This window comes from Plecotus auritus (genome assembly GCF_963455305.1).
Source record: "Plecotus auritus genome assembly, chromosome: 1".
Classification (NCBI taxonomy): domain Eukaryota; kingdom Metazoa; phylum Chordata; class Mammalia; order Chiroptera; family Vespertilionidae; genus Plecotus; species Plecotus auritus.
This window is the reverse complement of record NC_137770.1, coordinates 168,663,330-168,675,638: the sequence shown is the minus strand read 5'-3', so window position 1 is coordinate 168,675,638 and position 12,309 is coordinate 168,663,330. Positions and strand designations below refer to the sequence as shown.

Here is a 12,309-nt window from a genome sequence, read left to right as displayed (position 1 = left end):
TTTTATTTCTCCTGTAGTGAAATATGTACAAATGTATACTCATACACATTTGTGGTAGTTCATAGAATGTAATTATATTGGTAAACCTATAACATACAAAAGATACAAAAGCTTATTCTGGATTTCTGTAGATTTCGGAGGTTATATGCCAGATTGAGTCCATATGTATGAAAGAAATCCACCCTATTTTCCTGTACGTTCTAACATAAATATTTAATCCTCACCCGAGGGCATACTTTTATTCATTTTAAAGAGAGAGGGAGCGAGAGGGAGAGAGAAACATCAGTATGCAAGGGAACATGGAACATTTACCTCCCACATACACCCCGACATGGGATCAAACCCAGAACCTGAGTATGTGCCCTGCCTGAGAATTGAACCCGTGACCTTTTGGTGTACAGGAGAACGCTGGAACTAACTCAGCCAAACCAGCCAGGGCTGGTGTACAATTTAAAACTTATGAAGGGGGAAAAAAGCAACCCTCTAGAAATCAGCCAAAGTAAATAATCCTCTCAAAGTAATGATCTAAAGTTGATTTAAATGTGTTGCTAAAACTCTCATGCTGTGTGCGGGGGGGTGGGGGGGCGGGGTTAGGGAGCAACCAAAGGACTTGTATGCATGCATATTAGCATAAACAATGGACACAGACACTGGGGTGGTGGGGGCTTGCACGGGCTGGGAAGGGATAGGGGAGGGGATTAACTGGGGGAAAAGGAGACATACGTAAAACTTTAGACAATAAAAAAAAAAAAAAAAAGACTCTCATGCTCAAATAGACCCTGAAGAAGTGTACTAGTACAACCTCATGAAGATAGAAGGCTATAGGCTGCTCCACTGAGTCTGAAGAATCACATGTACAGAGGGAATGGTTATGCTAGATCTAGAAAAGAGGCCAATGACAGAAGTTGGTCTTATTTTTCCAGCACTGTCCAAGAAGGGGGGTTGTTTCTGGGGCCTTGGAGGATGATGGTAGATGCCTGAGGCTAAGTCACTGTGGTCCTTCCCCTCCTCCTTTTAGCCCTTCATTCTTAAGGACAACTGTTTATGTTTTGGCTTTCTACTTAAAAGGGCCTATAGATGACAATACACTAACCACATGGCTGTCTAATGGCCACTTCAAACTTAAGATGTACCTCCTAACATTCACCCTCAAACCTGTTCCTTCTACTCAAGTAATAGCAACTCCATCCTTCAAGTGCTCAGGAAAAAAACATTAGCCATTTTTGACTCTCTCATGTTCTTATATCCCACATCCAACTCTTCAGCATATCCTGTTGATTCTCCCTTCAAAATATTCAGAATCTATCCACTTACCACCTCCAATGCTATTATCCTGCTCCAAGCCACCCTGGATTATTGCCTAAACCTCCCAAATAGTCACTCTGCTTTGGTTTTCCCACCCCATCCCACCTCCAGCTATAGTCCAATGTCAACAATGAACCTGAATGAGTCTAACCTGAATATGTCTGGTGGAGTTTTTCCTCTGCCAAAACACTATCTATGGCTTCTTACCATATTCAGAATGCCAAAGTCCTTTCAATGTCAATAAGCTTTAGGTAAATCTGCTCCTCACACCTTGACTTCTCTGTCCTTGTCTCCTTACTATTCTCTCCTTCCTCTTCCTTTCTTCCTCACCGTTCCATCATACCTGCCCTCTGCTGTTCCACAGACACTCCAGATGCCATAGTACCATTGAACCGCTGTTCCTCTATAGGTTCAATCCTCTTCCCCCTGATATCTAGTTACTCCCTCACCTTCTCACCAGGCCTTCTCTGACCATAATACCATTTGTAGCACATCATGACCGCCTAACGTACTACTAGTATATCACTAAGCTACTTATTTCTTTTATTATCTACCTCCACATATGAAAATATAAACTCCTTGAGGGTAGGAATTTTTGTCTGTTTTGTGCCCTCAATGTCTAGAACAGTTCCTGGCACATGGTTAGCTCCTCAGTAAGTATTTGTTGATGAATGAATGAATGAATGAATGAGCAGAAGACTTGGAAGGCTAATCCCCATGGCAGTTATAATCCTATCTAATAAAAGAGTAATATGCAAATTAACCATCACTCCACTATACCCACAAGCCACGCCCACAAGCCAATCAGGAGCATGCAAATTAACCCAACCAAGATGGCTGCGGCCACAGAGAGAGCAGGAGGGAGGCTTGGGTTTCCCTGACGATGAAGGAAGCCAAGCTTTCCGCACACCCTGGCCGGCCCAGGCCTCCGCTTAAGGCTACAAAGTTTCAATTGTAGAAGATAAATAAATCCCAACAGAAATGGCTGCCACCATGGAGCGAGCAGAAGGCTTGGCTCCACTCCAGGCTACAAAGTTTCAATTGTAGAAGATAAATAAATCCCAGATACCAGGGCCTCTGCTTGGGTTGCCAGGGAGTGTGGCCAGCCTGCAAACCACCACAGGCCCCTCACCCAGGCTGCCTCACGCCCCAAGGGAACTCCCACCCTGATCTGGGACACCCTTCAGGGCAAACCAGCTGGCCCCCACCCATGCACAGGCCTCTAACCTATCTAATAAAAGAGTAATATGCAGATTGACCATCACTCCAACACACAAGATGGCTGCCCCCATGTGGTTAAAGATCCTACCCCCATGTGGACACAAGATGGCTGTAACAAGATGGCCAGCAGGGGAGGGCAGTTGGGAGGGACCAGGCCTGCAAGGGAGGGCAGTTGGGGGTGATCAAGCCTGCAGGGGAGGGCAGTTAGGGGTGACCAGGCTGGCAAAGGAGGGAAGTTGGGGGCAAACAGGCTGGCAGGGGAGCAGTTAGACATCAATCAGGCTGGCAGGGGAGTGGTTAGGGGGTGATCAGGCTGGCAGGCAGAAGCGGTTAGGGGCAATCAGGCAGGCAGGCGAGCAGTTGGGAGCCAGCAGTCCTGGATTGTGAGAGGGATGTCCGACTGCCCGTTTAGGCCCGATTCCACCAGACATTGAGGGCACAAAACAGGCTGGGCTGAGGGACATCCCCCCCCCCCGTGCACGAATTTCATACACCGGGCCTCTAGTACTCATTATAAACAGATAAACTGGTACTAATATTCATCCCTCAGTCTCTTTTGAGTTTGGTGAGCATTCATCAGCCTCCAAAGACTATAATCATTTCTAATGTGTCACATCTCTTTAAATGACAAACTAAACACCATTAGGTATGGATCTATTTTGAGCTAGATATAGTACTTGTATTAACATAGCTTAGGACAGTTAGCATATGTTTCAGCTGTGCCTCACTATTAGGATACAGCAGGAAAAAAACTTTTGAATGACAGAATTATTAGACATAAATGAAGTCAGGGGAAAACAAAAACATGCCCACTATCTATAATAACAAAAGCATAATATGCAAATCGACTGAATGGCCGAATAGCAGAACAACCGTCCGGACGACCACGCTATGACACCCACTGGCACCAGGCCAGCCAAGGTGAGTGCAATGAGACTGTTCGGGGGCCCTGCCATCGCCCCATGAACATCCCGCAGAGGGAGACCCAGACCACTGACCAGTGGGCTGTGGCAGGTGGGCAGGGCCTCCCTCTGTGGGGGTGATCCATTGCAGAACCCCAGCCGGGTGGGCAGGGCCTACCTCTTTGGAGCAATTGATCCCGGGGCTCCTGGACTGCGAGAGGGCGCAGGCCAGGCTGAGGGATCTCCACCCCCAAGTGTACGAATTTTGTGCACTGGGCCTTTAGTCTTATATAATAAAAGCCCAGTGACCAAACTGTGGAACAATCAGAATGACCCCTCGACCAGTTGCTATGACGCACACAGACCACCAGGGGCCAGACGCTCAATACAGGAGCTGCCCCCTGGTGGTCAGTGCGCTCCCACAGTGGGACTGCCGCTCACCTGACTGGGATGAGCTGTGCTCCCACACTGGGCTGATCCCTGCAGGCCACGCCCCCAACCAATGCACAAATTCTGTGCACCGGGCCTCTAGTAAGAGAATAAAGAGAAACAGAGACTTAGCTGGCAAAAATGAGAATGGAGGGACGAGGATGGAGGTGGTTATCTCAAACAGGGCTGGTGCTTAAAACTACCCTAAGGAGGGAAGTTGATAAAATGGAATAATAAAGAACCCAGTTCTAGTATACATGAAATATTGGACAATAATACTATGAAACAATGCTGGTAAATTGGCTCTCCAGTATAAGGATCAAAAGGGGTATATGTTTGGTTTTGTTTCTTTTGAAGGAACCTGCTAATGTCATTTCTTCACAGAGGCTTTCCCTGCTCACTCCATATAAAATAGTGCCCCTTCCCTTCCATATCCATTCCACACACCTTGGTTGGTTTTATTCTTCTTTCTAACCTTTATCGACCAAATTAACATAATTAGTCAGTTTCTATGAGGAGAGGAAGTTTGTCTTGCTCACCTAGAAGATGCACATAGTGGACACACAAGAAATTACTGAATGAAAAAAATGGGAAACACTCCTTGCTGAAATTAAAATATTCTTTATCCACAGCAGAAGCAAGCAAACAAACAACAACAACAATACCCCCTTCACCCCGGGGAAGTAGTTTCCTGAAATATATTTTTTAATATATTTCATTGATTTTTTACAGAGAGGAAAGGAGAGGAATAGAGAGTTAGAAACATCGATCAGAGAGAAACATCGATCAGCTGCCTCCTGCACACCCCCTACTGGGGATGTGCCAGCAACCAAGGTACATGCCCTTGACTGGAATCGATCCCAGGACCCCTCAGTCTGCAGGCCAACGCTCTATCCACTGAGCCAAATCGGCCAGGGCAGTTTTCTGAAACATTTTAAAGTGTTCTGATGTTCTAAATTCACCTTTAAATTAAAATAATTATTTCTGAACCAAAAAGTTATTTAGAATGCTCTTTATTAAAGTTGATATAGATACCAAAATTACAAATGTATTAATATCATTTAAAATGTTGTTATAAATGGTATTATAAGCTACTGAACATGAAAAAAAAATTAGCATTTCTACTGGTGGCAGTTTTTGCAAAGAGCTTGGTGATCTGAACTGTGTACCTCCCTCCCTCCCCTGCCCCTGCCTAATCCTTTGTTGGCCAAACCCTAATCTTAGGTTTTCCAGCCTCCAGAATTGTAAGAAATAAATGCCTGTTATTTAAGTCACCCAGTATTTTGTTATGGCAGCCTGAGCAGATTAATATGCAAAGCAAGCAGAACCATCAGAGTCAAACCAAAGCCATAATGTATTGGGGCCAATGTCCCCCAAAATTTATAAGCAGATACAGAAAGCTGAGGGGAGCTCTAGCTGGTTTGGCTCAGTGGATAGAGCGTCAGCCTGCGGACTGAAGGGTCCCAGGTTCAATTTCAGTCAACAGCATGTACCTTGGTTGTGGGTACAGCCCCAGTAGGGGGTGTGCAGGAAGCAGCTGATCACTGTTCTTCTCTCATTGATGTTTCTAATTCTCTATCCCTCTCCCTTCTTCTCTGTAAAAATCAATAAAATATATTAAAAAAAAAAAAAGAAAGCTGAGGGGAAAATTAGATGGGAAGAATTTTAAAAACAAAACAAATCTACTCTTCAACCACATGGAAATACTATTCATTGATTTCACTTGTTGACTTAAGCAACTGCTCCTCTCTTGATGATTTATGTGTTATCACCCATATGGACAGCTGAAATCTAAAGAGCTGCCTGGATTGAGACAATATTTTTTCTACAGATTTTTCTTAATTTGATGTAAATACTTCCAAACAGACCAATATCTTTCATCTGAGAGACAGTGAAGCAGATGAGAAGCCTAAGGGGAAGGCTGTTGGGTCCCACAAAGGTCATACCATTGTTCTGTAGGAAACACAGTCTAAAATCCAACCTGCTTTCCCAAACACCCGAGACTTTAAATTCATGATTATTAATCTCCATAGGGCCCTTAGGCTACTTTATTTTTCTAGTCCACCCACTTCCTATTTTCCTCAAATTTCTAACAATTCCATTTCCATCTTCCCTCCCTCCCAGCTCATGAACTTGACTTCTACTTCACTGAGAAAAACGAGGCAATTGGAAGGGAACTTGAGCATCTACCTACCTATCCGGCATCTGTACCCATATCCTCTACCTCTGTTCCTATTAACAGGACTATGCCATCTGTGCTCTTGGCCAATCTCTCTATTTATGAACTAGAAACTAAGCACATTGAAAGGGTTAACTTGAAGCGCAGGCAGACAGGGCAGGGGCCCAGTGGGAAACAAAGGCAGGTGGAACACAGGCAGGGGCAGACATGGCAGTTTGAGCAGCCCAACCACAGGAACCAACCAAGGAGAAATAATAAAATGTTTCTGGATTCAAAGTGGGAGGCATGGGAAAACAAGGGAGGGCCTGTAGCAACAAAGGTGTACGAATCCATAGGAACAGAGAAAGTTCAATATAGGAACAGAGAAAGTTCAGTGTAGGGACAGAGAAGGAATGCATAGAAACAGGGAAAGTTCAGGTTTGTTGCTGGGCAAAAACAATTGAGGGAATCAATCAGGTGGTGACACAGGTATACATGGAGCATGCTTGGAGCAAATATATACCCGTGGACTACAAGGCTTTAAGGGGCAGCCCATTATTGGGTCCCCCTCCCCTTGTAGGGAGTCTGAACCTGCTTGTAGCTCATTCTTTGGCATCGCGAGACACGACCCCGGGAAAACACCTCGGCTCACCATTCTGGTCATCAACATGACTCCAATAATTCTCCTTTCTCTCTCTTTTATAATTTGTTTTTAACTCACTACTGAATCATTCTCAAAAGCATACAAATATGCTATTATTTCTACTAATGACCCCCAAATTGTGTTTTTTTTCCACAGGATCTTCCCATTTCAGTTAATGGCAACTCCATCCTTCTAATTATTCAGGCCAAAAACTTTGGAATCATCTTAGACTCTACTCACACCCCCCTTCTAAGCCATTAGCAAATCCTTTCAGCTCTTCCTTCAACATATGTCCAAAATTCAACCCCTTCTCACCACCTTTATTACTACCAACTTGGACAAAGCCACCACCATCTTTTGTCTGAATTCCTGCTCCTGTTACGCTGCCTGCCTTGTTGCTCCCCCATCTCCCTGGGCCCTTCTTATTCTCAGCACAACAGCCAAAGGGATCCTGTTGAAACATAAATCACTAAATAAATGACTTACTCATAATTCTAAAAACATGGTACAAACCAATTTTGCCTTGTATTTTCCAAAGGAAATTGGAAAGTTTTTTTCCTCAAATCTTCTCTGCTGTCCAGGAGAACAAGAGAAAAAAAGTAGCAACCATCACATTTGTCCTCTAAATAACATTAGCTCACTCTCCATAAAGCCTGTCCCCCCACTAGGGAGGATGGTCAGAGGGAGCAGATCTCTGTAATGCCACTCCTTTCTATAAAGCAAGGATAACGGTATGCTACGAGTCTGTGCCCATTAATCTGACCACCCCCTCTCTACCATTAAGACTTTTTTTTTTAAAGCTCCCTTGACATCACTATTTAACACCATGTTCTTCTATCTCTGGGGTTTGTCTAGTTCTGTTTGGCTCTTATTAGGTCACGTGCATTCCAAAATATTGGAAATGTTGCAACAGTGCTCCAAGGAGACTTCTTCAAGTGACAGCAATGAAAGAACGATTTTCATTATGTTGGAATTATCAATGTGGTGACTTGGAAACCGCAGTCCTATGCAGACAGGACTTACTAAGACACAAAAGGATTTTCACTGAAGCATACCACTTCCCAAATTATCACGTTCATTTGTGTTTTTGTGCTGGAGACATTGCTCTAAACTCTAAATGGCAAATTTAGTTAGGCTTGTGGAAGAATAAAAAAGGATTAAGTAAAAGGAAAGATTAAAATAATCTTTTAAATAGGAATAGTATCCACTCAACATTAGAGCTATTTTAAATATACATAAACTCTAGCTCGTCTGTAGTTGAACATTGACCTATGAACCAGGAGATCATGGTTCTAGTCCCGGTGTGGGCACATGCCTGGGTTGAGGACTTGATCCCCAGTCGGGGGCATGAAGGAGGCAGCCAATCAATGATTCTCTCTCATCATTGATGTTTCGTTCTCTCCCTCTCCCTTCCTCTCTGAGATCAATAAAAATATCTATATATTTTTTATAAAAAATATATTTTATTGATTTTTTACAGAGAGGAAAGAAATATCTATATACTTTTTATAAAAAATATATTTTATTGATTTTTTACAGAGAGGAAGGGAGAGGGAGAAAGAGTTAGAAACATCGATGAGAGAGAAACAGCAATCAGCTGCCTCCTGCACACCCCCCACTGGGGATGTGCCTGCAACCAAGGTACATGCCCTTGACCGGAATCGAACCTGGGACCCTTGAGTCCATAGGCCGACGCTCTATCCACTGAGCCAAACCGGTTAGGGCAAAAAAATATATATATTTAAAAAAATAAATAAATAAACACACGGAAACTCTAGAAGCCTTGACTCAAACATAGTAAGTTTATGAAGACCACTCCTTCCAAGTTTTCCTGTTTCTGTAAATGGCAACGGCATCCTTCCTCTGCTCAGGCCAAAACCTCAGAGTCATCCTCGACTGGTCTTCCTCCTCAGGTCCTTTACATTTGTTGTTCTGCTGCCTAGTGTTCTTTCCCCAGTTCATCACCTTCTCCATTTTCCAAGTTCTTCTCAAATATTTTCTTATCAGTGAGGATTTCCCTGAACGACCAATTTAAAAGAACAAACTCCCTCCCAATACTACTACTGGTGTTTTCTTGTTCTCAAAGCACTTCAGACCTACACACACTGCCTATTTGGCTTATTTTACTTGTTCATTAGTTTACTATCGTTCCCCACCAGAAGGTAAGCTACATGGTCAGAAATTTTGTCTGTTTTGTTCAATGCAAAATCGCCAACTGGTGGAAGGCCTAACACACAACAGGCACTCTAATATTCATATAATTAATGGGGATGAGAAGTAGAACTATGACATCAGCCTGAGGAAAGGCAACCATTTAATCTTCAAATTATTTACTTACTAGTGACCCGGTGCACGAAATTCGTGCACATTAAAAGGGGATTAATTAGAGGAAATCATTTAATATTGCTATTTGCCCTTTCTCTATAATAGAAGTGTCAGAGATGAAAGAAAATTAGTAAAATGTATATGAAAACCTTCCTCCTGTCAGAGTCTGGGGCTCACCACAGGACCCAGAGTCAACTCCCCGCCACCCACATGCACCTCAAAATTGCGTGAGACCCAGACCCGGCCAGCCCCCCACCATTGGGCTAGATCGAGACCAGGCCACTCCCACCCTTGTTAAGCCCTGCCGGGCAGGGGGCATAGCCTGACGCCAGGACGGGGAGCGTGGCCTGAGGTCCCCCAGCCCAGACCGGGGTGGGGGGCATGCCTTGAGGTCCTCCGTCAAGCCCTGCCAGGTGGGGTACACGGCTTGAGATCCCCTGTCAAGCTTCGCTGGGGGGGGGCATGGCCTGAGGTTCCCCGTCAAGCCCCACCAGGCAGTGGGGCGCAGCCTCAGGTCCCCTGGCCCAGCACCGGGAGAGGGGTGCAGCCTCAGATCCCCCGTGAAGCCCCGCTGGGCGGGGGTGCGGCCTGAGTTCCCCTGACCTAGCACTGGGGGTGCATCTTCAGGTCCCCCATCAAGCCCTGCTGGGTGGGGGGCGTGGCCTGAGGTTCCCCATCAAGCCCCACCAGGCAGTGGGGCGCAGCCTCAGGTCCCCAGCCCAGCACCGGGAGAGGGGTGCAGCCTCAGGTCCCCCATAAAGCCCCACCGGCGGGGGGTGGGGGGGTGCAGCCTCAGGTCCCCCATGAAGCCCTGCTGGGTGGGGGGCGTGGCCTGAGGTTCCCCATCAAGCCTTGCCAGGCAGTGGGGCGCAGCCTCAGGTCCCCCAGCCCAGCACCAGGAGGGGGGTGCAGCCTCAGGTCCCCCATAAAGTCCCACCCGCAGGGGGGGTGCAGCCTCAGGTCCCCTGTGAAGCCCCGCTGGGCGGGGGCGCAGCCTGAGTTCCCCTGACCCAGCACTGGGGGTGCACCTTGAGGTCCCCCATCAAGCCCCGCTAGGTGGGGGGCGTGGCCTGAGGTCCCCCGGCCTGGCGCTGGGGCGGGGGGAGCATCCTGAGTTCCCCTAGCCCAGCACCAGGACAGGAAGTGCACCTTGAGGTCCCCCCGTCAAGCTCTGCTGGGTGGGGGGCGCGGCCTGAGGTCCCCTGTCAAGCCCTGCTGGGTGGGGAATGTGGCCTGAGGTCCCCTGTCAAGATCCACGTGGTGGGGGGCGGGGACTGAGGTCCCTCCGCCTGGCACTGGGGAATAGAGAGCAGCCTGAAGTCCCCTAGCCCAGCACCAGGACAGGAAACGCACCTTGAGGTCCCCTGTCAAGCCCTCCCGGGTGGGGGGTGTGGCCTAAGTTCCCCTGTCAAGCCCCACCAGGTGTGGGGCGTGGCCTGAGTTCCCCTGTCAAGCCCTACCTGGTGGGGGGCGCGGCCTGAGGTCCCCCAGCCTGGCATTGGGGCAGGGGGAGCAGCCTGAGCTCCCCTAGCCCAGCACCAGGACAAGAAGCGCACCTTGAGGTTGCCCGTCAAGCCCCGCCGGGCGGAGTGTGGCCTCAGGTCCCCTGGCCTGGCACCAGGGCGGGGGGCAGGGCCTGAGGTCCCCTGTCAAGCCCCAGGAGGGTATAGCCTCAGGTCCCTGCTGATTGTTCGTTAAGGCTCCTTATGGGAACTCGGCCTCAGCTGTGGGTGCAGCCATCTTTGTGATGGAGTGATGGTCAATTAGCATATTTCCTCTTTATTAGATAGGATTCCTCCTAACAAGCTCTACCAGAACAAAAACATCTTCCCTGATTACATACTGATGGTAACATTTAGGCAACACTTTAGGAAGGAATGCAACATTTACAACTTCATAGCATATAAGATACAGCACATTCTTTAAGTCCATTAACATAAAACTAGAAATTATTTTGAGAGTTACAGGCAGCAGGTGGCATCACAGTTTTACGCGACATAGGTTCCTTGTAAATTCACCTACACACAACCTGGTTTCACCATTCAAGTCATTGAGCTCCCTATTCTTTTGAGCTGCTAAGCATTAGCTAGGCCGAGACCTTGTCTACTCTTACTGGAATCTTGAATTTCCAAAGAGAAGCCCAACTACTTTATCTGAACTAGTACAAGAAAAATCTCTGCCCAAAATACTGAATTTATTAGTACCAAGAACGCTACCAAACAAGTTCTCACATTCAAACATAAGTTTAAAAATATGAAAAAGTAAATCAAAGTAATTACATTAATATTAACCAAAATAAGGAGGAGGCACCACTGATATTTATCAAGACTTGACAGAAAATAAATTACTGTCAAGTCTTGATAGACTAATTTTCTAGAAGAGTTATTGGAACTCTTTCTCAACAATAGAGTACACCAAAAAAGTCTGTACAAAGGTCGCAACTTATTTTCTTTAGTTCTGCAGGAAAAAAATTAAACCCATTCTTGAGAAAGTTAAACCATCATGACTTTAAAATTCTCAGTATGTTTTGCATCTTCAGCTGACTTATTTAAGGAGCTAATTATAGAGCTAAAATTAACGTGTTCCACTCCATTCCCATGATGCGTATGACATGAAGTTCTTAGGCAACCTTGTGCAACTACAAACAAAACAAAAAAGTCAGAAGCAGTGAAAACAGGGCGGAGAGTACACACCGAGGCGCGCTCTCGCATTCTAACTAAATAGAGGTGCGACTTGAAACCAGGTGGCTCGGTGACAAGAATGGCAAGATTCTAGCAGGGATGAGGTGTTCCCACGGCCAGAGGACAGCGTCAAGGTCTGCCTGGCATGTCCCCCTCCACGCCCTCCGACCCCCAGCAGCCCCGAGGCTGGCCTCGCAGCGTGGGGTCCCCTCTCACCGTCACTGCACTTATACTGGCAGAGCCCGTCCTCGCCTCCCAGGAGGTCCAAGGCGGCGTTCAGGTACGTGTCGATCTTGTGCACGCCGTTCCGGATGGTCTTCAGGGTGGCCCTCCAGTCGGTGGACTGGGCCTGCTCCTGGCACCTGAGCGCGGCGGTGAGGACCAGGAGGAGGACAGCGAGCGCGGGCCACGGGAGCAGGGCCATCCGCAACGCCCAGCCGCGTCGGGACCCACCGGCCCCCAGAGCCGCGCGACGGACGCGCCCCCACAGAGCCGCTGGGCGCCCTAGGCAGCGGCACGGGCTCCGCGCTCCCCCGAGGCCAGTTCCACGCCCGCGCCTCCTACCCCGGCCGGGAGGCGGGCCCTCGCCGCCGTCAGTGCGCTCCCGCGGGAGGCGGTGCCCTGCGCGCCTGCGCCCGAGCGAGG

The 12,309-nt window shown here is 47.5% G+C and overlaps 1 protein-coding gene and 1 long non-coding RNA gene across 4 annotated transcripts in view; one reads left to right on the top strand and one right to left on the bottom strand.

The window, feature by feature from the left end:
• PLA2G12A (phospholipase A2 group XIIA) overlaps positions 1-12,309 on the bottom strand; it is an 18,059-nt gene extending 5,750 nt beyond the window's left edge. The window contains exons 1-2 of one of the 2 annotated variants that reach the window (XM_080683928.1): positions 11,881-12,275; positions 3,870-3,956 (exon numbers count right to left, since the gene is read on the bottom strand). In XM_080683928.1, the coding sequence (XP_080540054.1) occupies positions 3,870-3,956; positions 11,881-12,088 (295 nt within the window). In that variant the 5' untranslated portion in view covers positions 12,089-12,275. Of the gene's footprint in view, positions 1-3,869; positions 3,957-11,880 lie in introns of both variants that reach the window. The other variant, XM_080683927.1, reaches the window with a different exon arrangement.
• The window catches only part of LOC308256038, a 40,664-nt gene continuing 39,998 nt past the window's right edge, over positions 11,644-12,309 (top strand). For both annotated transcript variants that reach the window (XR_013961398.1, XR_013961399.1), the window contains exon 1: positions 11,644-11,944. This is a non-coding gene — a long non-coding RNA (uncharacterized lncRNA). The remainder of the gene's footprint in view (positions 11,945-12,309) is intronic.